General features: G+C 47.7%; 1 protein-coding gene across 4 annotated transcripts; it reads right to left on the bottom strand.

Annotated features, from left to right (window-relative positions):
• On the bottom strand, positions 1-27686 carry Vrk3 (VRK serine/threonine kinase 3). 4 transcript variants are annotated; one of them, XM_027420775.2, is made up of 16 exons: positions 27565-27680; positions 24894-24955; positions 20499-20640; positions 19094-19233; positions 17534-17683; positions 15870-16064; positions 14790-14854; positions 13141-13207; positions 11958-12042; positions 11237-11342; positions 9200-9292; positions 8044-8176; positions 6992-7112; positions 4465-4523; positions 852-1011; positions 1-238 (listed from the first exon to the last, which is right to left on the bottom strand). In XM_027420775.2, exons 3-15 carry the CDS (start codon positions 20540-20542, stop codon positions 863-865), a joined length of 1407 nt encoding a protein of 468 aa, XP_027276576.1. In that variant the 5' UTR covers positions 20543-20640; positions 24894-24955; positions 27565-27680; the 3' UTR covers positions 1-238; positions 852-862. The 4 variants fall into 4 exon arrangements, 3 of the variants coding, with proteins under 3 accessions (XP_027276576.1, XP_027276579.1, XP_027276578.1); XR_003486385.2 differs by lacking the exon at positions 1-238 and adding an exon at positions 1974-2071 and having other exon boundaries at positions 880-1011; positions 27565-27684; XM_027420778.2 differs by lacking the exon at positions 9200-9292 and having other exon boundaries at positions 27565-27686.
• Positions 27687-27877: the final 191 nt, after the last annotated feature.

Here is a 27877-nt window from a genome sequence, read left to right as displayed (position 1 = left end):
GTTGATTAGAAACAGTTTATTATGGAATCACAGGAATGCCCAAGGCGAGAGGGCCCCAGGGAGTGGCCACTGCTGTCACCAGCATCCAGGCACCTCCACTGACAACTGTGGAGAGATGAGGAAGTTTCACATTGTGAGAGGGCTGATTCTTATGTCCTAAGGGAGCAGTGGAAGCGCACACTCATGGGACTCCAGCCACACCACTTCATGTTCTATTTCAAGCTGCAAGTCAGACGTTCTGTAAAATAAACACAGTTGTAAGGAACTTAAGGATTTTAAGCCCCTCCTTCCCACCACACTTCTGGGAGGTACTGGAAGTGCACCAACAATACGAGAGACAGCAGCCTTGAACACTGTCAGTGTGGAGGCAAGGGGTCGGAGACAAAGGCAACTCAAAGTCAGTCCCCTGTTGACAACAGGCAGGGCCGGGCAGGAAGATGACATGAGGTGAATGTGATTGGCGTCAAGGGATCTGAGGATGGTGAGGGAGGCCCTGGGGTCCATCCCCGCATGCCCAAACTGATAGTCCCAGCACTCTGGAGGTAGGACAAGAGGATCAGGAGCTCTAGGTCAGCCTCACTACACAGAGTTTGAGCATGGCCTGAGTCTCATGAGAGTCTGTCTCAAACAAACAGCAAAAGTGGGGCAGGGTTACACCATCACATCTGGGTGCCTTTAGAATTTTCTGGTCACACAGATCACCCAGCTTGAGTTCCAGCTGTCTGGCTTCCTCTTGAACTAATTTCAGGAGCCCATGGGGAAGCCAAAGGTCTACCAATTGCTGGGCCTGGGGCAACCAGTCCCTCACAGGCCTGGTAAGGGGTGAGGAGTTAAAACTACAACCTCCTCACCTGGATTCCACCTAAGGCACCATCTGGAGGTCCAGGGGGTCATAGGGTGACACCCGAAGATCCTTCAGCAGGGCTTCTAGATTGTTCCTCAGCATGGCATAAGGAGGCTTCTCCTCGTAATTGAGGGCCATCACCACCTTCAGGTACTCCTGCAGGGTCTCTGTGGTCAAGACACCCAAAAGCACAGGAGAGGGCTTAGAGGTGGCATCCGAAGTCCCCTGTGCTCAGTGCCACTTGAAGTTCTTATGTCTGCTGTCCTCGTGTGGGAAGCGTCAGTAGAATGACAGATAACACCAGAGTGCTCACCAGTCTGTCAGCGGCTGTCACGTGAGGCCAGTCACCCACCCATCCACATCCCGTCCCATCCCGTACTACTTCACAACAGATTCCTGTGAGGAAGACCTATGTGCACCTCTAACGTGGGGACTGGAGGTTCCCGCTGAGGCAGGACGCAATGTGAGCACAGTGCACAAAAGGAGTCACAGAGCAGAGGGACACAGATGGGCAGTCGGGAACCACTGTGACCAGCATGAGCTGCAGGCAAGCCCTATGTGCAACCAAGTATGCTTTTAAAAGGGTTCAACCATGGGAACAGGTGTGCCAACCTTCAGGGAACCGTGGAGATGGCCTGGCCTAGCTGCTTTGAGAGGTACACATCAGACTGTTCAGGTGAGAGCCCATGGCTCTTGGGGCACTGTGTGCTTTTCAGTTCCTGAGAACCAAGGCGCTCCCTCTGGCAGTGAAGCATTCAGGCCGTTTTGTGTTTCTCTGTATGTTTCCTTAGAAGTCAAGGAGGCATGGAAGCTCAACAGGACAATTGGTCTTAGACATTAAGCTTGTATAGCTTGCCAACATCACTGTATCCTGACAACTACAATGTATTGATCCTGGCGACTGTCACTACATTCTGTTTCTGATCAGGGTACACAAAGTCTGATTGCTCTCAATAAAACTGTCACAGCTTCAGTCTTGCTGTGGCCCTCCAACCCAAACCTGGTGTAATTTCTCGCCAGCCGTATCAGGTAACCTTGGCCCTGTAAGTTAAGTGTAGGCACTTACATCACACAGGTTAGAAGGGCTCTTTTTTAATTTGGAAAAAACAAAGTCTATAAAGAGTCTTACTCTGTAGCCCAGGCTGGCCTGGAATTCACTATGTAGCAGTATGTAGCAGAGGCTGGTCTCCAGTTCCTGACAATCCTACTGCCTTGGTGTCTTGAATGCTGGGGAAACAGGATGATACCATGATGGTACCATTTTTTTTAAAAAAACATTTTTTTAAAGATTTACTTATTATGTATATAACATTCTGCCTCTATATATGCCTGCACGCCAGAAGAGGGCACCATATCTCATTACAGATGGTTGTGAGCCACTATGTGGTTGCTGGGAATTGAACTCAGGAAGTTCAGCCAGTGCTCTGGAAGAACAGCCAGTGCTCTTAACCTCTGAGCCATCTCTCTAGCCCAATGGTACCATTTTTATTATTGTTGTTTTGTTTGTTTTTGAGACAGAGTATGTATCCATGGCTGACTTAGAACTCACTACGGAGACCATGTTGACTTAGAGCTCAGAGAGTTCTACCAGCCTGCCATCCAAGTGCTGGCATCAAAAGTGTGTACCAACCACACCTGGCATGATGATACCTTTAAAAAATATGTGTGTGTGTGGGGGGGGTAGGGGGGAATGCCCTCAGAGAGCAGGAAAAGGGTCTTGGATCCTCCATAGTTGGAGTCACAGACAGTTAAGAGCTATATGATGTGGGTTTGAGAGTTGGACTCTGGTCTCTGTAACAGCAGCAAGCATCGTCCAGCCCAGTGGTACTTTCCCCCTAACATTTACTTATTACATATGTGGAGGTCAGAGGAGAACATGTGGAAATTAGTTTTGGCTTCCTTCCATGTGGCTCCTGGGGGTTGAACCTATCATCAGGCATCAGCAAGGGCTTTTACCCCCTGAGCCATGTCAACAGCCCCATAGTGGTATTTTTTATTTTCCTGTGTGTGTATTGTTCTCTATGTGAAGGTCTGTGTGTGTCAAAAGCAGAGGTCAACAGCAGCTGCTTCTTCTCAGGTGTCACACTCCACTTTGTGTTCTGAGCAGGATCTCTCATTAACCTGTAGTTCACTGATCCAGCTAGAATAGTTGGCCATCGAGGTACAACGGTCCACCTGTCTGCACATCCAGCACTGGGATTATAAGCACACAATGCTATGCAGGCTTTTCACAAGGGTGCTGAGATCCAAATTCACAATAGTTTGGAAAAGAGCAGGAGTCAGCTGTAGATGCAACAAGCAAGGCTGGCATGCACAGTGCTCCTCCCTTGGCAATGAATGTTACTGCCCACTGCCTGGGCAGGCCTTAGACTATTCTGGGGCTGATGAGGAGTCTACCCCACAGGGTCCCTGCACAGCAGAAATTAATCTGTCTGACTGGGAACAGCCACAGAGGCTGCACTGCACTGAGAGCCCATAAAACCAACAGATGAACCAGATACCACTCAACCCAAAACGACTTTATGTGTGCATGCATGAAAGCATGTTCATGTGTGCGCAGGTGCATGTGCATCTTGCCATGTATGCAGAGCTCAGACAGCCCTGAGTGCTGGCCCTCACCTCTCACCTTGTTTGAAGCAGTGCTTCTTGGTGTGTGTACACGGGCTAGCTGGCCACGGATGCCAGGGCCTGCTCTACTTCTGCCTCTGTCTCCAGGTGGGAGCACTGGGTTTACAGAGATGAGTGCTGCATGTGGCTTCAGGGAGGCTCAGGGGATGTGATTTCAGGCCCTCACACTTATACAGCAAACACTTTACACACTGAGCCATCTTCTAAGACTGTAATTCAGTCTTGTTTGTTTTTTTCAGACAGGGTTTCTCTGTGCAGCTTTGGAGCCTGTCCTGGAACTTGCTCTTGTAGACCAGACTGGTCTCAAAGTCACAGCGATCTGCCCTCATCTGCCTCCCTAGTACTGGGATTAAAGGTGTGAGCCACCACTGTCTGGCATAATTCAGTTTAAAAGTCAAAGATATTTTTACTTTTTAATTACAAAAACCCCAACCAAATCCTACTAATGGCTGGAGGTATACGCCTTTGGTCTCAGCATTTGAGGCAGGTGAATACAAATCAGACCCTGGCTCAAACAACAAATCCTACAAGTATTAATGTAAAAAAAACCTCCATAATCTACCTGTCTCAAACAAGGAAAAAAAGGAACCCAATCTCAGTAATATAATTCTATTAAAAAATTACAGGTCCTGATGAGCAGTGGTGGCCCACACCTTTACTCCCAGCAGTTGGGAGGCAGAGGCAGGCAGATCTCTGTGAGTTCCAGGCTAGTCTGGTTTAAAAAGTGAATTCTAGGTCAGGCAGGTCTACACAGAAAAACCTTGTCTCAAAAAACAAACAAAACAAAACAAAACAAAAAGTACAGGGCCATCCATATGGCTCAATGGATAAAGGCACTTGACAGACCACGTCTGACCCTCAGAATCCACAGAGTCCTCAGCAAAGAGAGCCCTGTAGGGGTCTTCTTACCTCCACACTCATGCTGTGACATACGTGCACACACACAGAGGCACACACACAGGTGCCTGCCTGCACCTCCCCCCATGACATACCTGAGGCCTTGCTCCAGCGGCGACACAGTCCCACAAAGAGGTCAGGGTTGTGCTGATACCTTCAGGGGAGAAAGAAGCACGTGGGAAAGGAGAGTGATGTGTTAAGATGAAGTGTCCCCTATACATACAAATGCAGGCATGCACTCATGCACACACACGCAAACACACCCAAGGCCTACAGTGTGGTAGTCATGTCTTATCAGATTTGCTGTGAGAACTCAACTAATGGACCCAGAACCACAGCTCTGAATGGCATTGCTGAGTGTGGGAGAACCAAGGGTCAAGTTCCCAAAGCCTCTGCCACAGTAGTTTCAACAACCAGTTAATATGCAACCTTCATAATATTATGTCATGTGGCCCAGGCTAGCCATTAATTCACTCTGTAGCTGACAATGACCTTGAACTTCAGACCCTCCTGCCTCTACCTCCTCAATGTTGGGATGAGAGGTATACACTAGGCATGGCTCATGCGGTACTAGGCAGACACTGTACTGACTGAGCTACCTCCAGGCTTAGGAATCTGCATTTCTGGTGGCTGTGTGTGAGCTTCCAAGTAAAAACCCAATTCCACAAGGCTGGATAAGTTATTACACATATTTTCAGTAGGAATTCGCAACAGAGAATGCTCTAATATGCAAGGATAAACCACACACGCATGCACGCACATATACAGCACTCAGGACAGACAGACAGACAGTGCTTCTGGGCCCTCCCCAAGTCCCCCGTCCCACTGGTTCTCTCGTCTAGACTGCCAGGCTAGCTTCCACCACTCGTCTTATCTCACCTGCTCCCAGCCAAGCTTTCTCAAACCCCACCCTCCTGTTTCTTAGTTCCTAATAAGTTCCTGTCCTGGCTCTGGGCTCACCTCAGGCCTCCTGCTCTGTGACTCTGAAAGGGCCCTATGGTCTCTCTCTGACCAGGCCCAACACTACCCTGTACAGCCACAGCCTGTCTGTGGCTCCCCAGTGCACAATTAAAATTCAGCAACAGAATGTCCACCAGCAGCCCCTGTGGCTTGGTCTCCATCATATCCTTCCCTGCCCCATGCTCCTAAACCCATGGCCTCACTGCCACTCACTGCTTCCTGCAACTTGTTCCCTGATTGCTCCAGGCCACCACTCTCCCATGCTCTGGCTGCTTCTTGCTACATTACCTGTGTCCACACTCAAGTCCAGGCTGGGCCACACAATATTACTTACTGCTTATGACAACACTGTATCCTGGACACCCACAATGTGTATTCTCTATTTCCAGATGTGGTAACAGAATGTGGACATAAGGAAACTAGATGTGTGTTGGAGAATCAAGGCTCCCCACCTGAGACATAAGCCAGCACACCTGATTAAGCTGCAGTGTTTGTGGGCTCCCTGGTTTGCCCCTAGCCCAAGCCACAGGAGTATCTCACTAACTTGACGCTCCTGACCTTTTAGCCTTTGGACCACCTGCTCACTCCACTGGGCTTCATTTCAAGAGGAAATTATTTTACTGCTGTGGAAACAGCACCACATGGTGTGGCCGGAACAGGAGACTAAGTAGCAGGTACCATGAGGGGAACAATAGCCAAGTATATCAAAGCATCCTAAGATCAGGAAGCGAAGCAGCCTGGTGAGTGTTCCCTGGGGTGCTCCCTCTTTTCTCAAAGATCTCATCCTCCCAGGGCTCCAGCTGACATTCCTGGTGACTTCAGCCACCTGTGAAGCCTATCCTGGATGGTCGGGGGCCCTGCTGCCATCCAGTCTCTACAGGGCTAACCCAGGGCTGGGAGTCTGCTGTCCCTGTGCTGAAGCGACACACCCTATGGACCCAGCCAAGGTCACATTTCCTCACCATACAGCAGACCCTAAGACCAACATCTAACTGACGTGTACAGCAGAGCGACTCCTTTCAAAGCCATTTTTGTTGTCCTTGGTGTCATACAGTGCCCAGTCCCGAAGAGTTTCCTGCTGCTATCCTAGGTGCTGAACAGCAGTCCCTAGTGCACAAACTTGTGTCTATCCTTGGTGCTGAACCCCAGTACAATGCTTCTCTCTGTCCTTACCAACTGTTAAGACTTGAACACTCACATGCTGAGACCAAGGCACTAATCCTAGGGGTATGGGGGCAGGGTGACTAGGGGTGCATGCACTGTGAATGCAGCCTGTGAATGAGTTGTGGTGTTTTGCATGCAATGGCCATGAAGCCCTGTACAGAGCACAATCACCTTCTAACCCCTCACAGCTTGTTACTCAGGTGCTAATTACATAGCAGTTTGTGGTGGGAGAACCCTGGGGCTCACAGAAGTCAAGGTACTCACCCAGCACCCAGAACAGTGGAGCCAGAAGCCAACCCTGGGTGGGATGGCCATAGAGCCCAAACTCTCTTCTGCTGGAATACACTACAGAGAATGTCTTGAGGCTGCAGAGGGCTGTGGGTGTGGGTGTAGGTGGCTGCCTTTCCACCCCTCTTGCTCCCTGCTGGGATGTGAGCTCCTCCCCTACCCGAAGGGGTGCCTGGGTTAGTTCTGGGTGCTACAGACCCTTACACTCACATCTGCTTCTGCCTAGTGATCTCCTCAGTGTTGGGAAGGCAGCTTGTCCATGGCAGGGACCCATAAAGCCACTTGAGCATACAGTAGCCCAAGGTCTGGAGGTCACTGCGGCGGGAGGGCCCTAAGGAAGAAAGGGGAGAGGTGGTGGCTCAGTCTGGATGCTGCACCTCTTCATTTGTTAGTCCCCAGCCTCCCTTTTTCTTGCCACGATTCTTACACACTCTGTTGCATGTCACCTACTCCAGTACCCCAAGGCCCCTGTATATTCATCTTGTGTTGATATACTTACCCAATGAGCTCTGGGGGCCTGTGTATCAGGCCTGACCTCTTATCTTCCAAACAGACAGGAGTTTCCAATCATTTCCCATACAGTTAAGTGGGAAAAGATTGCAGCGTGGAGCTATCTAATCATAGAGGAGACAGAACAGGGCAGAGAACCTGGCACGAGGCTGGCACTTTCCTTTTGCCTCCTAACTCACTGTTTAGACAGCTGTGTCCTAAGTTAAGTACGAGCTGCTTCACTTCCTGCCCCTGGAGCAGAACAGGCACCACCCCTGCTCAGGGACTTTAGTCTAGGAAAGTGTATGTGCCGGCACATGGAAGACTCAAGAAAGGGGCTGGAGAACATGCCTAGGGCCGTCACCCCTCCTGCATGCTTCCTATGGACAACCAGGTCCTCTTCTTGTTCAATGCTTAACGTTCATGACACCACAAAGATCTCACGCTCTAGTAATGGACGGCCCCATTTCTACACCTGCATTTCTAGGTAATCCTAAGGCAGCACTCATCACTTCCCAAGTCTGCCAGATTGGGACTCTGAGACTCAGGAAGTGTGACAAAGCCACTCTTTGTCCTAAATCTCATATCCCTACTGCTCAAAGGCCACCATCCAGTTCTCGCTGGTGCTGAAGGGGATAAATCCTTCACATGGCCAGTCCTCATCATGGCACCCTTTATGACCCTCTATTTCTGGTGTCTATTGCCCATGACTGAGAACCCATGGAGCTGCCCAGGACGAGAAGTGTTATGTCATGGCGTTGAGCCCCTCTCACCGCATCCCTTGTGCGTGTCCACACTAATGAACTCCAGGTCTCCCTCGTGTGGGCTTCTGCTGCCTTCTTTGTAGGTCACATGTTTGCCACCGGGACAGTAGCGGAAGGTGAAGCCATATCCCACCAGGGTCACCTGTGGACAAGGAGTCACAAAGACCTAAGGTTAGGACAGCAGTGTGGGTGTCAGACTCCAATGTGAGCACAGACGCCTGTTTTAGGAGCTGCCTATCAATCCCTGACAGCTGTAAAGGGGAAGGCTTGGCACTCTATTGTTGCAGGTTAGACAAACTCAGCTTCACCCCTGCTTTGGGTCTCGGGTGAGAATGAGTATTGTGGTGAACCAAGTGTGTAGCGGAGACTGCTCACCTCACAGTGGCTGGGAAGCAGAGAGGAATGGAGGGAAGGCAAGAAACACCCTTGAAAGGCATGCTCCTGGAGCCCCACTCCTCATTTCTACCGCCCTGCAAAGGATACCACCAAATGATGGCTCCATCAATAAATATGTCTAATGTGGAGCCAGAGTCCTTTGACCCAGGCACACAAATCCCAACTCCGAGGACTAAGTTTAGCACCTAAGCTGCTTTGTTCTTTTGACTTTGCCTGGACTCCCAGCACTCCACCTGCCTCAGCTCTAAAGTACCACCAGCACACAAGCCTATGGAGAGATGCTTCCTGTCTCAATTGTAACATTGGCTGTTTTTGGAGACAGGTTCTCATACAGGCTGGGCTGACCTGGAACTCCATATGCAGTTGAGGACGACGGAACTTTTTTTGATGTTGTTTCAGATAGGGTCTCTATGTAGCTCTGGCTGTACTGGAACTCACGATATAGAGCAGGCTGGGCTCAAACTCACAGAATAACCTGCCTCTGCAGCTGAGTGCTGGAATTAAAGGTGTGTACCACTCCTGGCTGAGAGTGACTGAACTGATCCTCCTGTGTCCACTTCCTGAATGCTGGGATGACAGATGTGTGCCAACATGCCCAGTTTAAGTGGTCTCAGATATGGAGCCCAGGGTTCTTTTTATGTATGCTGGGCAAGCACTCTACCAATGGAGCCACACCCCCAGCATCACAAAAAGGGATGTTTGTGCATATGTGTGTGTGTGTGTGTGTGTGTGTGTGTGTGTGTGTGTGTTGGAAGGGTCTGGCTCTCACCTGGCTTAGATCTTCTGGATTCACAAAGACATTCTCAGCTGTCAGATTCCCATGAACATACTCATTGTCATGGAGGAACTGCAGAGCATCCAGCTGGAGGAAGAAGCAGGTGTTGAGGCAGCATAACTGACAGTCATGACAAATGGGAAAGGAGCAAAGGTGTCAACCTAGGGGTCACCATATTGTGATCCTGCCAACTTCTAGTGTAGCATGATGAAGTTCACTGTAGTAGCATGCCTGCTCATGACTCAAATTTCTTTCTGAAGAAATCAGCAGTTGCTGGGTGGTGGTGGTGCCTTTAATCTCAGCACTTGGGGGGTAGAGGCAGGCGGATCTCTGTGAGTTGGAGGCCAGCCTGGTCTACAGAGAAAGCTCCAGGACAGCCAGGGCCACACAGAGAAACCCCATCTCCAACAAAACAAACAAACCATCAGTTAGCTAGTATTTGCCTTTCCATTTACCTCCTGTGCAGATCTAACATCCCTGTGCAGAAGTAATTGGCACCCTCCAGCATCAGAGCTCTGCCTGTCTTTCTAAGAGAGAAGAGACAAACTGCCAAGCCCCTTCCTGGGGTTCTAGCAGCAGCTCTGCTGCGGAGCTACATGCTCCCAGCAATCCCACCTGCATCTCCAGCTCCAGTGTTTACACACATCTCTGGACTGTCATCCATCCTGCTTCTATCTCCAGTCCCCTCCTTAACCCTGGGGACACTTGTTCTTCTATAATTTCTCCTTCCCCTGGCCAGGATGCTCTGCAAGCCCCACCTCTTTCACTTGAGCTTCATCTTGCATTTAGTTTCTGTGCTCCAGCTCAACCCCACACAGCCTGATGGTCTTTCTGCCTCACCTGCCCATGGCTCACGGCACCTCCTGATCCTTACCTGGTATCTGCGACTCTGTGTGATGGACGTGTTTGCTGTTCTCTGCACACTCTGATGCCCCACACCACCATACTATAGACTGTGCTAGGACACTCACCTCACTTAACAAGCACATCACTCCCTTGGTGCTTACATCTCCAGCTATGTGATCTGGCTCCTCATCCTTCATTAAGCAGGGGTCATTTCTTTTTTGTTGTTTTGCAAGACAGGATTTCACTGTGTAACACTGGCTATCCTGGAACCCACTCTATAGACCAGGCTGGCCTCAAACTCAGTTTTAACTGCTTCTCTCTACCTTCTAGGATTTAAGGTGTGCACCATCACTGCCTGGCAAGTAGGGGTCATTTCAAAAAGCCAACTGTTTGCCAGAGTCCTGTCCACCTAACTGAGAATGAAGACAGGAAGACAGGATTGGCTGCTCTCTGCTTCATCCCAGTCAGAGAAAGATGGGTACTTGGTGACTATTTAGTGAGAGCGAGCATACATACATACATGAACGAACGAACGAACGAACGAACGAACGAACGAACGAGGGAATGAGTAATGTCTCTATACAAAGCTGTGGTGGTCTAAATGAGATGTCCCCAATAGTCTTGAGTATTTGAATACTTGGTCAGTGGAACTGTTTGAAGATGTAGCCTGTTGTTGGAGGAGGTGTTACTGGGGTTGGGCTTGAGGTTTCAAAGGCTCCTGCCATTCCAGTGCTCTCTCTGTTTCATGGTTACAAGGTGTGAATGCTAGCTGCTTCTACTGCCTGCTGACTGCTACTGCCATTCTGCCAGCATGGACTCTCACTCTCTGAAACTGTATGCCCAAAACAAACTTCTTTTTCCTTAAGTGGTCATAGTATTCTAGCAATAAAAAAGTAAGTCAGACACAAGCCTTGGCCCAAGCTGACCCCTTAGCCTGGAAATTTCCCTTCTACATACTTCACCACTCTTCCACCCAGCATCGTAATCCTTCCCATTCATCCTGAGAGTACAGGCTCAAAAACCATGGCCTGCACCCTTTGTTCCAGGCTGATATTGCAGGACATCATCACCCCACTGATTAAACAACTCATGTTCTGGCCTCTGTGCATCCATGAAGATGAATTATTCTGCCTGATGGGGAAGTTGGGATTTGAAGAGGATGTGGAATGGTTCTGAGGTACATACCAGCCTGCAGGCCACCTGCAGAACACATCTCTCTGATACTATGTGCTTTGGGTTATCATCCAGGGCTGACTGAAGGCTCCTCCCCAGACTGGGGAATACCAGGAATCTAGAAGACAGAGAACCATGGGAGCTGGAAGTGTGGGATGCTAAGCCCTGCAAGGTAATACACAGGACTTGGGCAGGGTGACTTAGGACCTTATCTCCACCAATGCTAATCTACACTGTGTATTCTTGCCTTTGGGCTCACTGTCCCCCTTTCCTGTAAGCTCTCACAATACTCTGGGGCAGGTATGGGGACTGACTGAGATTTTTCACCCCTTAGTTTTCCACCAGATTGTTTTCACCAATTCCCACACCCCAGTCCTCAGCAAGCAGGGGGCCGGCCTCTCAGGTATGTCAGCCCTTACTCTTGAGTCTCTTAGTCTTCGCTCTTAGCTGCTGCCTCACCTTGCTTTTTCCCTTCCCCTCTGCTGCCCGGATAAGAGAAAAGAACCATCAAAGGCAGTGAGGCTTTGCTGGAGGAGATGCCCAGGTCACCTGCTGCTCTGTAAGTCAAGCTGAAGAAAGCCCACCACTTGGAAAGCTGGACCCACCCTGGTCATAGGAGCCACAGCCCCATTCTGAAGAAAGGCAATGATGTCCGCCTGAGAAATGCCTACTCACGCAGCAGAGGGGTCACTGGGTGGGGTAGAGGGTGGGCACAGCAAGTGAGGTGGTTTACCTGTACTTGTCCTGGTGAATGCCAAAGCCGACGCAGGCGGGGATGGCCAGGAGCGGGACCATGCACTGCTTCTTCCACTTGCTCACTGCGGGATACAGAGCCAGGGTCAGAGCCACGGCCAGACAGACGCCAGGCTCACAGGAACAATCCCTGCCTAGCCCAGAAGCAGACAGAGCCCAGACCAGACTCTGGGACTCCTCATTTGTCCTCATTAGTAGGCCACTCTTGTGGGTGACAATGAGAAGAGGCGGGACAGGGTGGGCATATCAGTGATCCATGCCTGCCAGTAATTTCTGAGCAGGCATGCACAAAGCTGGCATGAGGGAAGGGGTAAGAGCAACAGGGAAGGGCTTGACGAGGAGTGCCTGCCTAGCATGTACAATGGCTTCGGTCCCATTGCCAGCACTGCATAAAATCAAATGTGCTGGAGCACACTGGTGATGCCAGTACTCAGGAGGTGGGAGCAGGAAGACCGGGAGCACAAGGTCATGCTTGACTACATTTCCACTTCAAGAAACCCAGGGCTACAAGACCCAGTCTCAAAAGAATGAAAGAAAAAAAAGGAAGAAGGGAGGGAAGACAGGTGACCTCTGAGTTTACACACAACCCTGACAAGAAGACGAGAAGTCTAGCCAGCCACAGCATCACTGGGCCCCTGGGCTCCTGCAAAGGGATTGGGTGTTGAGATCTGGCCAGGTGCAAGCTGGCAGGGGAGACCTATGGGGGCTGACAGTTCAGCTACTACCTATGGGGTAAATACTTCCACCAGGCCACTTCCAAGGCAGCAGCACAACAGTAATGAAGCAGTTGGAGAGAGGGCAGAGCATCCAGTGTGCTATTTTCACCACATGACAAGAGTTATACAGCCCAGAGAATATGACTAATAGAACACAGAAATAACTACTAGGATACCAGGATTATGTATGTTTTGAATGTAAGCAATTTGATTAAAATTTTACCTAACAATTTGTGATGTGACAGCCAGCACACAGTGTCATGACAGTCACCATTTGTCTTTCCAGAGCTGCTACAGGCCAGCCCCACCTGTCTCCCGAGGCCAGAGGGCTGAGGGAGTCAGGTTGTAGATGTAGGTGGATACACACCCAGGTCTTTGGTCACATCATTAAATATCTTATGGGCCCTGTCACCTGACTAACTCTCCTGCCCAGACCAGGTGGAGTACCTTGTGCAGGCTTGGCTGCCCTCTGAAAGAAGTTCTGCTCATTGAAAAGGCGCCCATCCTTAGAGTCCTGGGGGTGAGAGGAGGGCAGAGGCTGTTACACCAAACTCCCTTAGACAAGGGCCCCAAATTCCCAGCAAGCCCCCAGTGCCATACCAACAAATTCAGTTTCTTCCTGTCCCTGTATTAGTGCAGTCCCTGAGGATCACAGCTGAGCACGCTGTACTTGGTATCCACCTCCCTTTGATTATTTTATGGGAAGATCCATAAGTTTGCCCTAGAAATGTGGCTCTTAGCTAAAAACTTCATCTCCTAGCCTCCTCCTTTGCAATGAGGGCATGACCAGAACTGCCAGGAAGTACTGAGAACCAGTTTCAAAAAAAAAAAAAAAAAAAAAAAAGTGTCAGGGTCTGAAGAGATGACGCAGTGGGTAAGAGCAATGGCTGCTCTTGCGGAGATCCTAGGTTTGGTTCCCAGAGCACACATCAAGCAGCTCACAACCACCCTTAACTTCAGTTCTAGGGGACCTGGCACCCTCTTCTGGCCTCTGTGGGCACCAAACATGCAAGTGGCACAAAGATATACAAGCAGAAAAAATACTCATATTCATACACATAAAATATGTATTTTTTAAAGATAGGATGCACACACACACACACCCTAATCAAGCCAAATCCTTTAACTATATATACTACTCTCCCTTGGCTCTTAAGACCATAGCATTAAACACAGCCAGGTTTCTGTCTGACTCTCTCCCTTTCTCTCTTCCCCAGTCTCCCTTCCCTTCCCTTTCTCCTCCACCTTCACAGCCCCATATTCTTCCAGGACAGGGCCTTATGTATTCAATGCGGGCCTCAAGCTCTTGATGTAGCCGAACTTAAAATTCTTGATCCTCCTGCCTCCACATTCTAGGTACCATACCTGGCTTGTGACTGGTGACAGAACCTGGGCTCTGTGCATGCTGGGCAGGTACTAACTGAGCCGCACCCCAATCTTACTCCTTTCTTCTTTCTTCCCTCCCCTTCTCTCTCCATTCCTTTCTTCTCATCTGTCAAGTTTGGAATGCAGTGGCTACCTCAAAGACTTGCTGACAGAATCCAGTGACAGTGCACAGGAGTTACATAGTTGGGATCTGTCACACAGGAACTCTGAAGCAGATGGTACTAGGCCTCAGGGGGCCTGTGCAGACATATTCTACCCCACCATCCTCTTGCTCATGCTCTCAGACTCTCTGCTTTTGACCACACCTTCCCCACATGATTGACAAGTGAGATGCTCTGTGTGGCAACACCCACCCCATATGATAACACTCATATTTCCCAAATCATGAACCAAATAAATACTTCCCTCCTCCATGTGTTCTACACAGAGATTCTGTCACAAAGTGCCTGACAAAAACATTATGTAGGAGGCAGGCAGTGGTACTGATGCAGAAACCTAGAGCTAAGAGGGAACAGGGTCGCATGACCAGAAAACATCTCCTCACCTCTGCCTCCGAGAGAGCGTGGGAGTGTCAGAGTCTCATGGCTCTTCCCAGACTAGGGGCACCCTGTTTCCAGGATAGGTTCCCCAGGCTGCAAGGGGGCTCAGAGGTCAAGGGATACTTTGAAAGTTCCACATCCTCCTTTCTGAGCTGCCCCTGGACCACTCACCAGTTTGAGTGAGAATCTATGCTTCCGAGTTCTTGCTTCACAGGGGAGGACAGAAGTGGGCTCAGCTGTAGAATGGCAGAGAGAACCATCAGAACTTGAGGGAAGTGGCAGGGCCACCGATCCCTACGCTGCTTAGAGCCAGGACCTAGTTCTCTGGTTGCCATGGGAAGTATACTTTATGCTCAACACCTGTTCCTCCATGTTTCTCTGCCTTCCTCCTCTCTTCAAAGTTCCAGGGATTGAACCTAGTCTTCCATTAGGGAAGTGTGATAGCTTTATCAACGTGACACAACCTAAAATTATCTGGCAAGAAGGTCTCATGAGAGACTGTGTACATTGGGTTGGCCTGTGGGGGACTGTCTTAATTGATGTGGGAAAACTCAGCCCATTCCCTAAGAAGGGGTCCAGGGCTCTTAAGAGTGGAGATACGGAGCTGAGCAAAGCAAGTACGCAAACAAACATGCATTCAACTTTGCCCTTTGCTGTTTATGGTTGTGATCAGCCCCCTCGAGCTCCTGCCTTAATTTCTCTGCTATCATGAACTGGAACTGTGATGCAAATCCACCTCCTTCTCTCCTAAGTGGCTTTTTGGCAGGGTTCCAACAGAATGGAAGTAGGACAGCCAGCGCTCCACCACCTTCACCTCACTGCCTGCCTCATCTTACCCATCAACCTGATGGGCCTGGGCAGTAGCAAGGCTAGAGGAGCACAGTTCCAGGAGACTGTGATGACTTCCAGAGAGATGATGAGGTTATGAGGGCTATCAGAACTAATCCTTTGAAGGATTCAAATGTAACAGCATCACTGGGAGGTGGGGCCCAGCTGGAGGAGGTGGCAACTGGGGACACATCCCTGAGGGTCACCCCTTGCCTTGGTCACTCCCTGTAGCCCTTTCCTCTGGTCCCTGGGTACTCTGCTCTATCTACCCTCCCTGCCACAATGGACTTAACCTGGTCAAATCCCGAGCCCTAGCTCATCTTTCCTCCCTCAAATTGCTGTCCTTAGGCACTGCAGTGCCCTTGTCCAGGTGCTGCTGCTACATGGCCTGGCGCACCCCCTGTGCACTGGGAGAGTGTGTACCTTCATAGAGAATGCCTTGGTCATCCCGGGCCTGGAGGGCCCCCAGTGTCCAGTGTTGCCCTTTCTTGTCTGTTAGCTCTGTCCCTGTGGGCAAAGCCTGGAGTGAGGTGGTCACCCGGCTCCGCTTCAGCGTCTGAGGACTTAGCCTGGAGGACTGTGGGCTGCCTCTGGGGGTGGGGGGTCTGCTCCAGGTGCCTGCAGGACGATGACCAGATAAAGAGAAAGTAGCCCAAGAGAAGCAGTGACCACGATGCCATCCCTACTCATTTGTGGGTTCTCCCGGAGTGTTTGCAATCAGGGTCTTTGTTCCACAACACTGGAGACCCACATGGGTCAGGTTTGGACCCTTCCCAGTGTGCAGGAGGGAGGATTCTGAACTAGACATGACCAGTCAGAATCAAATCAGAGACAAAGCAGTCAAGGTGGACATTGCAGCCAGAAGAGAGAGGTGGCTGGAAGAAGTCAAGGGAGGCTTCCTGGGGGAAGGTACCTCAGAGCAGGGTCTTACTGGCTAAATATACAAGTTTGCAAGGGAGAAAGTACATTATAGACATTGACCCCAAAATACCCTGAAATGGGTCCTGGCTATGTGTTGAGCTAAGAAGAAGGCCCAGAAATGTGTTAGACTCAGGGCTTGATCTTAAAGGACACCTAAGCACCAGGCCTCTCTTGCCCAGCACTGGCTGGTAAGATACATATGAGTTCTGTATGGTTCCTTCCCCAAAGAACATGCAGGCCAGAAGAGAGGCTGCAAGGAACATGGAACCTAAAGCAATGAGTGGAAAATTACGGCAGATCTAGCCAGAGGTGGAAGAGGCCTCAATATCCATTCACAAGCTCAGAAGGAATTCCAAGAGATCAGGTCTATAAATGGCTGGAATTGGAGAGCCCAGCAAATCAGCAGGAGGTGAAGCAAGCTTTCTGAGGGAAAAGATCAGAAGAGCTAGGCATAGATAGTCCCTCACATGGCACCTCTGTTTACTGGGATATGTAGTCAAAAACACAGTATGCAGATTAAATGGCAGGCCAAATATGGCTAGAAAAAGAATTCATAAATTGGAAGATAGAGATGAAAAAATTACTCAAAAACTAAATGTGATAGCGTGTGCCCATAATCCCAGTACTTTGGGAGGCTGAACCAGTAGGATAGCTTTGAGTTCTAGGCCAGCTTAAGCTGTATAGTAAGAACCAGTCTCAAACAAACAAACAAACAAACAAAGGAAATTGTCTGGGAAACATAGAATGATAAATGACAACAGATGTTAAGATAGGTGCTGGGTTTGTGGAGTGGTGAGAGTTAAGGCAGAAAGCATGGACTGTGGGCAATGAAGTCACCTTGGGGTGTCAAAGGTCCCTGTGGGAACTAACAGGATGCTTCAGTTGAAACAGCAGTAGCTTTTTCTCAAACACTGTTTTAATTTTCAGATTTTATTTTTAATTAGGGCTGGGTAATTTCACTTGTATTTGGTGCCTATGGAAGTGGAAGAGGGCACTGGGCTCCTGGAGCTGAGCTACAGGCGGTGAGTTGTCAGGACATGCGTGCTAGGAACCGAACTTGAGTGCAAGCACTCTTACTCTGGAGTCATCTCTCTAACCCTGGTCCCAGACCTTGTTAGATGACCTGTCTTTGCCCCATCCAGACACGTACCAACCCCAGCTCTCACCTGTGGCTCTCTCAGGAGAACTCAAGGTATTTTCAGACTCAGAACTGTCACAGTCAGAGAGGGAGGTGGTTGGGAGAGAAGTGACAGTGTGTGACCATTTCACTGTCTTGGGAGAGGTTTTAGAACTGAAGTTCAGCTCTTTCCTTGAGCCTAAAAGTGAACGAAATACAGATTAGTATTCCGAAGGGCCTTTCAGGCACAGCCAATGCTGAACAAATAAATAAATAAAAGACAAGGTCTTGCAGTCGGGCGGTGGTGGCACAGCTTTAATCCCTGTACTTGAAAGGCAGAGGCAGGAGGATCTCTGTGTTCCAGGCCAGCCTAACCTTACAGAGTTCCAAGATAGCCAAGGCTACACAAGAGGAAGCCTGTCTCAGAAAAAGACAAGGTCTTGCTATATGGCCTAGGTTGGTCTTAAACTCAAGAAAATTCCAACTCTCCTTCCTCAGCCTCCTAAGTGCTAGGATCACGGTATGTGCCACTGTGTCCAGCTTTTGAGTAAATCCTTTAGCTCTGTCTAGTCTGCCATTTACAGCATACACTAAGTTTCTCATCGCAATGATTATGTATGTGTGTGTATCTATTTATGTTTTTTTATATATATATATATATATATATATATATATATTTAAAGCACTTTTATTCTTTTCTACAAACATATTAAACATGCTTTGCAAATACTTGTGTCTTTTAATTCTTTTTGCTTTTTTTCTTAAAAAAGTGGTTAAGTGTTCTTAACCACTGAGCCATGTCTCCAGCCCCCTTTTTGTTTTATTCTTGAGACAGGATCCCACTCTGTAGCCAGGACTCAGACTCACGGTGATTCTCCTGCCTCAGCTTCCCAAGTGCTTAGAATCCAGGCACAGCTACCATACCGTAGCAGCTGCCAATTCTAAGGTGATTCAGTGATTCCAGACACCCTTTAACTTCATTATAATCCATGCGCACGATAAGTGACATAGCCCAGTAGCATGACAGCTGACAACTTCCATGATGATGACTAGAAAGTACCACAGATGCCCCAGTAAGATGGCTTAGTGGGTAAAAGCACTTGCTACAGATCCTAATAACAAGAGTTCAATCCCTAGGTCCCACATGGGGGAGAGAGAATGCAGACTCCTGTAAGCTGCCTTCTAAACTCAGGTGTGCCTTTGAACAAGAAATAAACGGTAAACACTCAGTGTGTTAATATGCACACAACACAGTGCACCACTCCTTGCATGGAGACTGTTTGGCAGTCTGGTAAGGGCTAAGACTATGCAGACACGGGACGGCTGCATTTCACTGAGTCTGGCTTGTTGTGCTCCTACTGGTTTCAGCTCTGTGTCTCTCCTCTAGGAAATGGCCGACACAGCTGTCCAGTGAAACTGTCTGCTAAAGAAACCGTTGCCTTGGCTACCTCTGCTTCTGTGGACATGCTTAAGGGCAAACCTCCCTTTTGTGGTCATGAGACACAGAGACCACAGTTATGTAGACAAGGATTTCAACACTATGGCCCAAACTGTAACTATAGAAGTTGTGAGAAACTGCAGGACGGGGCTGGACTTTGCTGGTTCCTACCTCGAAAGGATGACACAAGAGGTGTATTGCCAGTCTGGGTTCCTGCATGCTCCTCTACAGGTAGGGCCTTGCCACAGTACGGGCAGAAGTTGAATGATACCTGGACACTTTTGCCACAGACTGGACAGAAGGAGATCATGCTGCAATACAAAAAGGGGGACAGGAATCAGAATGACACTAGGACTATGCCGCAATGGGACGACTGCATTTCACTGAGTTTGGCTTGTTGTGCTCCTGCTGGTTTCGGCTGTGTCTTTCCTCTAGGAAATGTATGAACTGTGGAGAACTGCAAAGGGCATGTGCATGCATTTAGAGGTAACCCTTTTAGACAGTGACTCTGACCGGTCTGTAGCTTGTCAAGTAGACAGTCCGGCCAGTCCAACCTGCGGATCCCCATCTCTGACTCCCCACTACTAGGATTACAGGTGTGCACTTATCACACCAAAGATTTTTCTGCTAAGTCCTGAGGTTGAACTCAGGTCTTTATATTGGCTTGGTGTCTTAGTTAGCTTTAATTATCAACCTGACACAGTCTAAAATAATTTGAGAGGAAAGCTTTAATTGAGGAATTGTCTGGATCAGATTTGCCTGTGGGGAGGTTGTCTTGATTGATGTAGGAGGGACCAGCTCACTGCAGGCAGCACCAGTCCTAGACTGGAAGATGGTCCTAGACCATAAAAGAAAGACAGATGAGCATGAGCCAGCAAGCAGTGTCCCTCCATAGCTTCTGAGCCAAGTCCACGCTTTAACTCCCTCAAGGATAGACGGTGCCCTGGATGTGCAAGCCAAAGAAATCTTTTCTTCCCTGAGTTACATCACAGCAACAGAAAAGAACCTGAGCACATGGTGGGAGAGCCTTCTCCCAATTGAGCTGCCTCTCCAGCTCCCTTTTATTGCTCTGTATGTGCTTCCCTCTCATCTTTCCATGCTGAATCTCAAAGCTGTTTGGGCCTCTTTCTTCTAACTGATGACTTACAGAATTCCAGAACTTGCCTTTGAAAGCCACAAGCCATCCAGATGCCTCAGCAAAGAGGAGAAATGTAGGCAGAACTGATAGTCAGCTCTGCCCCTGCAGCCACTCCCAAATAACCACACAGAGACTTACTATTAATTATAAATGCTTAGCCGATAGTTTAAGCTTGTTACTAACTAGCTCTTACATCTTTTTGTTTTGTTTTTTTTTGTTTTGTTTTGTTTTGTTTTTCGAGACAGGGTTTCTCTGTGTAGCTTTGGAGCCTATCCTGGCACTCACTCTGGAGACCAGGCTGGCCTCGAACTCATAGAGATCTGCCTGCCTCTGCCTCCCAAGTGCTGGGATTAAAGGTGTGCACCACCAACGCCCGGCTAGCTCTTACATCTTAAATTAACGCATATTTTATCTATGTTCTACCACATGGTTCAGTACCTTATCTCAGTACACAGCATGTTCATCTCCTGCTTCCTCTGCATCTGCTGGCGACTCCCATGACTCCGCCCTTCTTCTTCTTCTTCTTCTTCTTCTTCCCAACATCCGCTCAGTTAGGCTCTCTCACCAAACCTCCTCCTGCCTAGTTATTGACCAGTCAGCTCTTTTATTAAACTAATCAGGAGGTGCCTTGGCAAAGACACATCTTCATAGTGTGTAAAAGGGTTATTTCACAGCACACAAAGCTTTCCTTTCTCCAGGGTCATGGCAGAGCAGAGGTCTTTTGTTTCAGCCATGGAGCCGTGTAACACACTGGGCTGCAAAGGTTGCCACTCAGACCCTGCTACCTTCCTAGAGGTCAGCAGCCCAGCTGACAGTGCTGGCCACAACATTCCAGCAGACTTTTACTCTGTTCTTTTTGGCCACTGTTACATAATATCCCACAGAAACAACTCAGAGAAGGAAGGGCTGACTCTGGCTCACAAGGGCTGACAAGATGGCTTAGTCCAGTGGTTCTCAGCCTTCCTAATGCTCTGCTCCTTTAATACCATTCCTCATGGATGATGACCCCCCCAACCACAAAATTATTTCCATTGCTATTTCTTAACTGTAAATTTGCTGCTCTTGTGGAACAATCTTTTAGTACACTATGAAGATGTATCACTCTGACTGGCTTAATAAAAAGCTAAACAATCAACAGTTAGGCAGGATTTTCAGTGCAGAGAAAATGCTGGGAAGAAAAAGGGAGGAGATGCCAGCATGCAGAGCAAACAGCCTGGGCTTTACAAAGTAAACGTAACCAAGCCACATAAAAACAAACAAACAAACAAACAAAAACATAGATTAAAAAATACAGGTTCATTTAAGTTATAAGAGCTAGTTAGAAATAAGCCTAACCTATTGTATTGGCCAAGCTTTTATAATTAAGTCTCTATGTGGTCATTTGAGAGCTGGCTGGCAGGATACAGAAAGACTTGCTACTTGCTACTGCTATGAATCATAATATAAATAGCTGATATGCAGGATGTCTGACATGCAGCCGCTGTGAAAGGGTTGTTTGACACCCCACCCCCATGGGGTTATAACCCACAGGTTGAGAACTTGGTAGGTTGGCTTGGTAGGTAAAGGTGCTTGCTGCCAAGGCTGACAATCTGAGTTGTCCTCTGTCCTCTACAAGCACCCATGTCACCCACACTCACACATTTACATGTTATCATAGTTTGCTTTTTCTATTGCTGTGATAAACACCATGAACAGAAGCAACTTGGGGGGGAAGGGGCTTATTTCATCTTATAATTTATAGTCCATCATGGAGGGAAGTTAATGCAGAAATGCAAGAAGGAACTCAGAAGCAGTGGGAACTGAAGCAGAGGACATGGAGAATGGAGAGTATGCTTATGTTTCCACAGAAGATAAAAGATTGTGGATCCCATCAAAATGGATAAAATTCTGGCATAATTGAGAGGAATATATCAGATGCTGTGACTGTGGACACACCTCTGGGGAAGAAAACACAGGAGGCCTTTAAATTAAATAGTGAATCCTCCCACCTGGGTACAACTTAAGGATTTACGTGACAAAGGGAAGGCGAATGACTCCAAAACCTAAAAGCTACAGATCTGTTCCTTGATACACTTATTTGTGGTGATTATACAGGGGCAAACTATACATATTGGGCTTTTATACCCAATCCTCCAATTAATACAGCAGTAAGTTGGGAAATATGGAGATTCCTGTAGTGGTTAATCAATCTTCCTGGATCCCTGGTCCTTATGACAACAGGGGTCCTGCTTAGCCAATGGGGGAGGATAGGGTAATTGAGAATTACACTGTGAGAGTTCAAGGAATTCCTATTTGCATGGGAAATGAAATTCGATGCCTTAAAATTACCTCTCAAGTGTAGGTATCCCTAGTCAATACTACCCAAGATTATCATAACAGGCTTTATATGCTGGTTTTAGCCGGGCATTGGTGGCTCACACAATCCCAGCACATGGAAGGCAGAGGCAGGTGGGTCTCTGTGAGTTTGAGGCCAGCCTGGTCTACAGAGCAAGTACCAGGACAGGCTCCAAAACAATACAGAGGAAACCCTCTCTCAAAAAACCAAAACCAAAGAAAAAAAATTATATGCTGGTTCTATTTTATTTTATTTTTTAAGATTATTTATTTATTACATATACAGTGATCTGCCTACTTGCCAGAAGAGGGCAGCAGATTGAATTGTAGATGGTTGTGAGCCACCATGTGGTTGCTGGGAATTGAACTCAGGACCTCTGGAAGAGCAGTCAGTGCTCTTAACCTCTGAGCCATCTCTCCAACCCCTATATGCTGGTTTTAAAGGACAGGAGATTAGTTCCATAAATCTATTGTTCTGTGAGATGTGGGTTACCAACAAGGAATCTGACTGGGTGCATCGGCAGCAATGTAAGAGTGAGGAGCCTCCAGTGCTATTTAATATCTCCCAAGGAGACTCATAGACTGGAGCCCTTTTGGCTCCCCTCAAGGAAGATATTCTCACTCAGAGTTAAGATGGAAACGGTATAGTTTACTGTGGAAATCAGGGCTTCTGTTAATGAACCTATCCAGTGGCACGGAGTTAGAATGGCAAGTCCTCTCCTGCAACCTGGCAATTGAATTCAGACTAACTTGTGGAAATCGGCAAGTGCCTTCCACCCTCTTAAGGCGTGGGAGGAAAATTAAACATTGAGGATGATAAACATACTTTGTCTTTTAGACTAAATCAAAGCCATGCTTTTATGGCATGTGTGCCACTTCCTTATTTGCTACTAAAGGAGCCTATGCAGTGGCATCCTAATAATACAGCATCACTTATGAATGCTGTACCCTTCATACCTGTGTTAATTCTAGTATTATTTCAATTTTAACCTTTGAAAGTTTATGTATTCTTAGAGCAAGGCCAGCAATCTGGATACCAGTGAGGTTGTCGAGGCCATGGTGAGACTCTCCTATGATGACCCTGGTACAGAAGCTCACCGAAAGAATACTAAAAAGGACATGTCAAATGGGTCAATGGTTGGGCTGTTATTGCAGTTATCTTGGGAATTTTTGCATTTATGGCTACAGCATTTATGGATTGGCATTTCATAAAGAAATTAAAACTGCTGAGTTCGTTAGGGACTGGCATAAACATTCAAAAGAACTTTGGACTGAACAAAATAAGATTGATAATGAGATCATGAATGAATTAGCTGAGTTAAGGCAGGCTGTTATATTGTCAGGGGATCAGTTCGAAATTTTGAAGGAGCAGATAAAATGAAAATGTGGTTGGAGTGTCTCTTCTTACTGCATCACACCCCTAAGATTTAATGAAAGCAAATGTGATTGGGATATGGTTAAGGTGCATTTGATGGGTCACCCTAATTCTTCTCAAATGATTTATGATTTACAAAAGAAATTAAAGAAACGTTTGCAAACAAGTTGCCTGATACGACAGGAATGGATGTTATGGAAAGTCTTGCTGATACCACAGCATCATTCAACCCCATGAATTACTTTAATAGATTTCTTATTCTAGCGGGTGTTGCTCTTGTCTTAGCAATAGTAGCTTTACTAACTTTAAAATGTGTTTTGGCCTACTTATATAGGATTGTAAGACAGAAAAAAAGCTGTACATACGATGAGGCTGCATAACATTCAAAATAATTGATTTTTATAAAAAGAGGGGGATCTGTAGCAGAATTCTGCTGGGGCTGGTGCCAGATTGATAGCACTGGCCTCGCTCTGGAGAGTTAGCCCCAGCCTAATCCATCCTTTGTCCTACTGTGTGAACTTTGTTTGGGACTTTCCCAAGAACACAAAGCCTATGCAAAACATGGTTTAGGAAACACAGAAAACTAAAACTGTGGTAACTGATGAATTGAGACTTTGCACTTGGCATTGTGTTTTTGGAGGCCTCATTCAAGTTGTTCTGAACATATGGTAATCAACTGGCTTAAGTGTAAATACTGAGAAAAATAAAAAATGCCCTGGGAGTAGGGAAAGCACTTAAGTCCTTCCAGGCTGGGGCCCCTGCAGCCACAAACACTATATTCACTCTTAAAGTGTCTCTGAGTTTTCTTTCAGCAGACCTGCATGAACCCACACCCACACCATGACATCTGAGGCATAACCTCCATCCATTTCCTTATCGCTTGGATACCAGGTATTCACCAGCACACCTCGTTTTGCTGGTGTCTTTGGTAATTCCATGTTAAGCCTATTTTCCTTAGCCGTCATTGGGGAAGAGATGGCCTCTTGGAAGGAGCAACCGCCTCACTGGGTAAGCCTTTCCACACCGTGGCTCACAAGGTAGAAAGATCCACCTGAAGCCATAGAGAGGAGACAGCATGGGTGGGCTGGCTCCTCGTGGGAAATGGGTCTCAGAGGCAAGGGTACCTTTATGAACTCAGGGTCTGGTCCTTGGATTACTGAGTTGGAAACTCCATCTTGACAACAGCCTGGAAATGAACAAAAAGGAAGATACTAACTGAGGCTCACTTCGAAAGTGAAAAGTACTGGCTAACTTTTACTGGGCACTGGTCAAACAGTCACAGCAAGTGCTACTTGAATGGCCAATCATTCATCCTTTAAATCTTGTTTTAGTTTTGAGACAGGATCACGTGTAGCCCAGGCCAGCCTTGTACTCCTGTTTTCACTTCCCACTGGCTAGCTCTCATATGCACACCTTCACCAGCATATAACCTGGCACCCATTTATAAAGTCAATGTGAGGAAATGGACTGGGTTCTTAGCTTCCGCTCAGAGGCTCCCATGCAGGAGCTCATGCTCAGCATTGGACTGAGCAGGCAATGCCAGGGCTTTAAGTGAATATCCTCTGGCTCTTCCACCTGTCACCGGCCTATGCTGTCATCTCTCCTGCTTCTATTGCAGTCACATCCTAATTAGAATGAACATCAGATTTGACACCTTGTCACTGTGGTTTACTATCACAACAGCGGTCACAGGGATCCATTTAAAGTTAGTTTTGAGGGCAGGCTAGATGTCTTAGATATTCAGAATTCACACTATTCTTCCATAGGACCCAATTTCAGTCTCTGTAGTTGGAATTTTCTCTCGGCTGCCAACCAGCTCCCGAATAAAGACATGGAGATTTATTATTATGAATGTTCAGCCTTAGCTTAGGCTTGTCCCACAAGCTCTTTTAACTTAGTTTAACCTGCTCCTTGTCATCTACATTTTGTCTTGGGCCTTTTTAACCTTTCTTTTATCTGTATGTCCTACTTTCCTGGTTCCTCTATGTCTGTCTGTCTGACCCCTGGCATTTCCCTAGTGTCTCTTTTTCTTTCTTCTCCCAAGCCTAAATTTCTCTTCCTACTAAGTCCCATCTATACCTCTCTTCCTATTGGCTGTTCATCTTTTTATTAGACCACTCAGGTAGGCAAAGAAAAACAGCAACACATCTTTACATATTTAAACAAATGCAACATAAACAAATACAACACGGGACTGGAGAGATGGCTCAGAGGTTAAGAGCACTGACTGCTCTTCCAGGGGTCCCGAATTCAATTCCCAGCAACCACATGGTGGCTCACAACCATCCGTTATGAGATCTGGTGCCCTCGTCTGGTGTGCAGTTATACATGGAAGCAGAATGTTTTATACATAATAAATAAATAAAATCTTAAAAAAAGTCTCCATCACACAAGTCTGATGGATGGCTCACAATCACCTTTAACTTCAACTCCAGCTCCAAGGTATCTCACACTCTCTTCTGGTCTATCTGGGAACCTGCAAATCCATGGCATATAGACACACAAAGCCTAAGACTAGTGGAGCGTGGAGCATCATCTCTGATGATAAACAGCCACACAGTTCTGTCGGTGAGCTGTCAGCAAACAAGTTCAGACAGGTCAGCATAGGCCACCATGTGAACTGCAAGCAGAGAAAGCCTTTCATTTTCCAGATTTTGGATGCAGACATGTAGATAAGGTACCATGGAGGCATACCGTACAATTAGCTTAATTTTCTGTGTGGCATTCCAATCATCTTTAGAATGCAAACTAGATATGCAGGACTTAGGAATATTTATCTTTATGACTTTAAATTTTGTGTATGTGTGTCTTCATGTGGGTATGTGCATATGAGTGCAAGTATCTCTGAAGTCACATGCATTGATCCTCTGGAACTGGAGTTACAGGCAGTTGCGAACTGGAAACCAGTTTGGGTCTTCAAACATTGAGCCAACTCTTCAGCCTTTAGGCAAGGTTTGAAAAATATCCCAGGCTGACCTTGAACTTTTGATCCTCCTGTCTTTACCTCCTGAACTGCTCAGCTTATTAGCACATACCACCATATTCAGTTTTATTTACTGAGACAGGGTGTCATTCTGTAGTACCATGTTGGGCTGTCCTGGAACTCACTAATCTCCAAAATTTTCTTGACTTGACCTCCAAATTGGTAGGATTCTAGGTCTGAGCCATTTTTAGATATCACCACTATTAAAGTTCAGAGCTACCCCTAAGGGAGGGGACAGTTCATGTGCAAAATACATAAACACAGATTTTTACATAATGTGCTCAATAAGTGTGGGTGGAAGCAACTAAGGGGTCTCAAGAGTGCTGAGGTCCCCTGTCAAAGACTGCACAGCCAGTGATTCAGGCTATGATACTAAGTCTGTCTTGAGTATCATGCATCCATTCATTTAACCTATTCTACCTATTAACATCATCTTGGTATCATCGACTATGCTCCTGTTCCTAGAACGCAGCATACCAGAGGACCAAAGGCTAGACTCTTCCACAAGAGTTGCCTAGGCTTGGGCCCCACAATCAAAAAGAAACCATCGATGACCACGGAGGCGGGGCATCTGCCATTCCTCACAGGCTCCACCCAACGTAGCTGCAAGCCCCGCCCCACGGGCGACATAGTGTGTGTAGGGGGCTCCGCTCCCGGAACCCCAGCCTCGGTCGGCCTCCACCTCCCGGGTGATGTCACAGGCTCCCCGACCGAGCAGCCCCTCACCACGGTACTTCAGAAAAAGGCGAGGACTCCGGGGCTTCCCATGGCCCGGACTCTCGCTCTGATCCGGAGCGGTAACTTGGACTCACCTTTTCAGTTGCCCAGCAAAAACTTCCGGGGGAAGAACGTGCTGCGCGCGCATCCTCCACTGGCCCTGAAGGGCGCGCAGGCGCTGCCAACTTCCCTTCTCGCCCCCCCAAGTCCCGCCCTATTCGCAGCTAGAAACTCCATTTCCCAGAAGCCCGAGCGTGCCGCCTGGGCAACTAGAAAGAACCGGAAGAGGGATTATTTCCCAATTCTGTCCTAGTGGACTTTCCCTCCTACTGCGCACGTGCTAATCTCAAGCCAATCACGATGAAGTACGAGATAGCCACCAATCAAAGGTTGCACTATTATTTCTAA

The sequence above is a fragment of the Cricetulus griseus genome, chromosome 6, assembly GCF_003668045.3.
Source record: "Cricetulus griseus strain 17A/GY chromosome 6, alternate assembly CriGri-PICRH-1.0, whole genome shotgun sequence".
NCBI classification, from domain to species: Eukaryota; Metazoa; Chordata; class Mammalia; order Rodentia; family Cricetidae; genus Cricetulus; species Cricetulus griseus.
Note: the sequence above shows the minus strand (reverse complement) of the source record. Positions and strands in the feature narration are given on the sequence as shown.

Excerpts from the sequence above, each read along its gene's own strand:
- Vrk3 (XM_027420775.2), bottom strand. The coding sequence starts at position 20,542 with ATGCAGAGGAAGCAGGAGATGAACATGCTGTGTACTGAGATAAG. Across the intron at positions 19,234-20,498 it reads ATGCTGTGTACTGAGATAAG|CATGATCTCCTTCTGTCCAG; the intron begins GTACTGAACCAT and ends TTTGTATTGCAG. Across the intron at positions 14,855-15,869 it reads CCAAGGCATTCTCTATGAAG|CTGAGCCCACTTCTGTCCTC; the intron begins GTACACACTCTC and ends GCCATTCTACAG.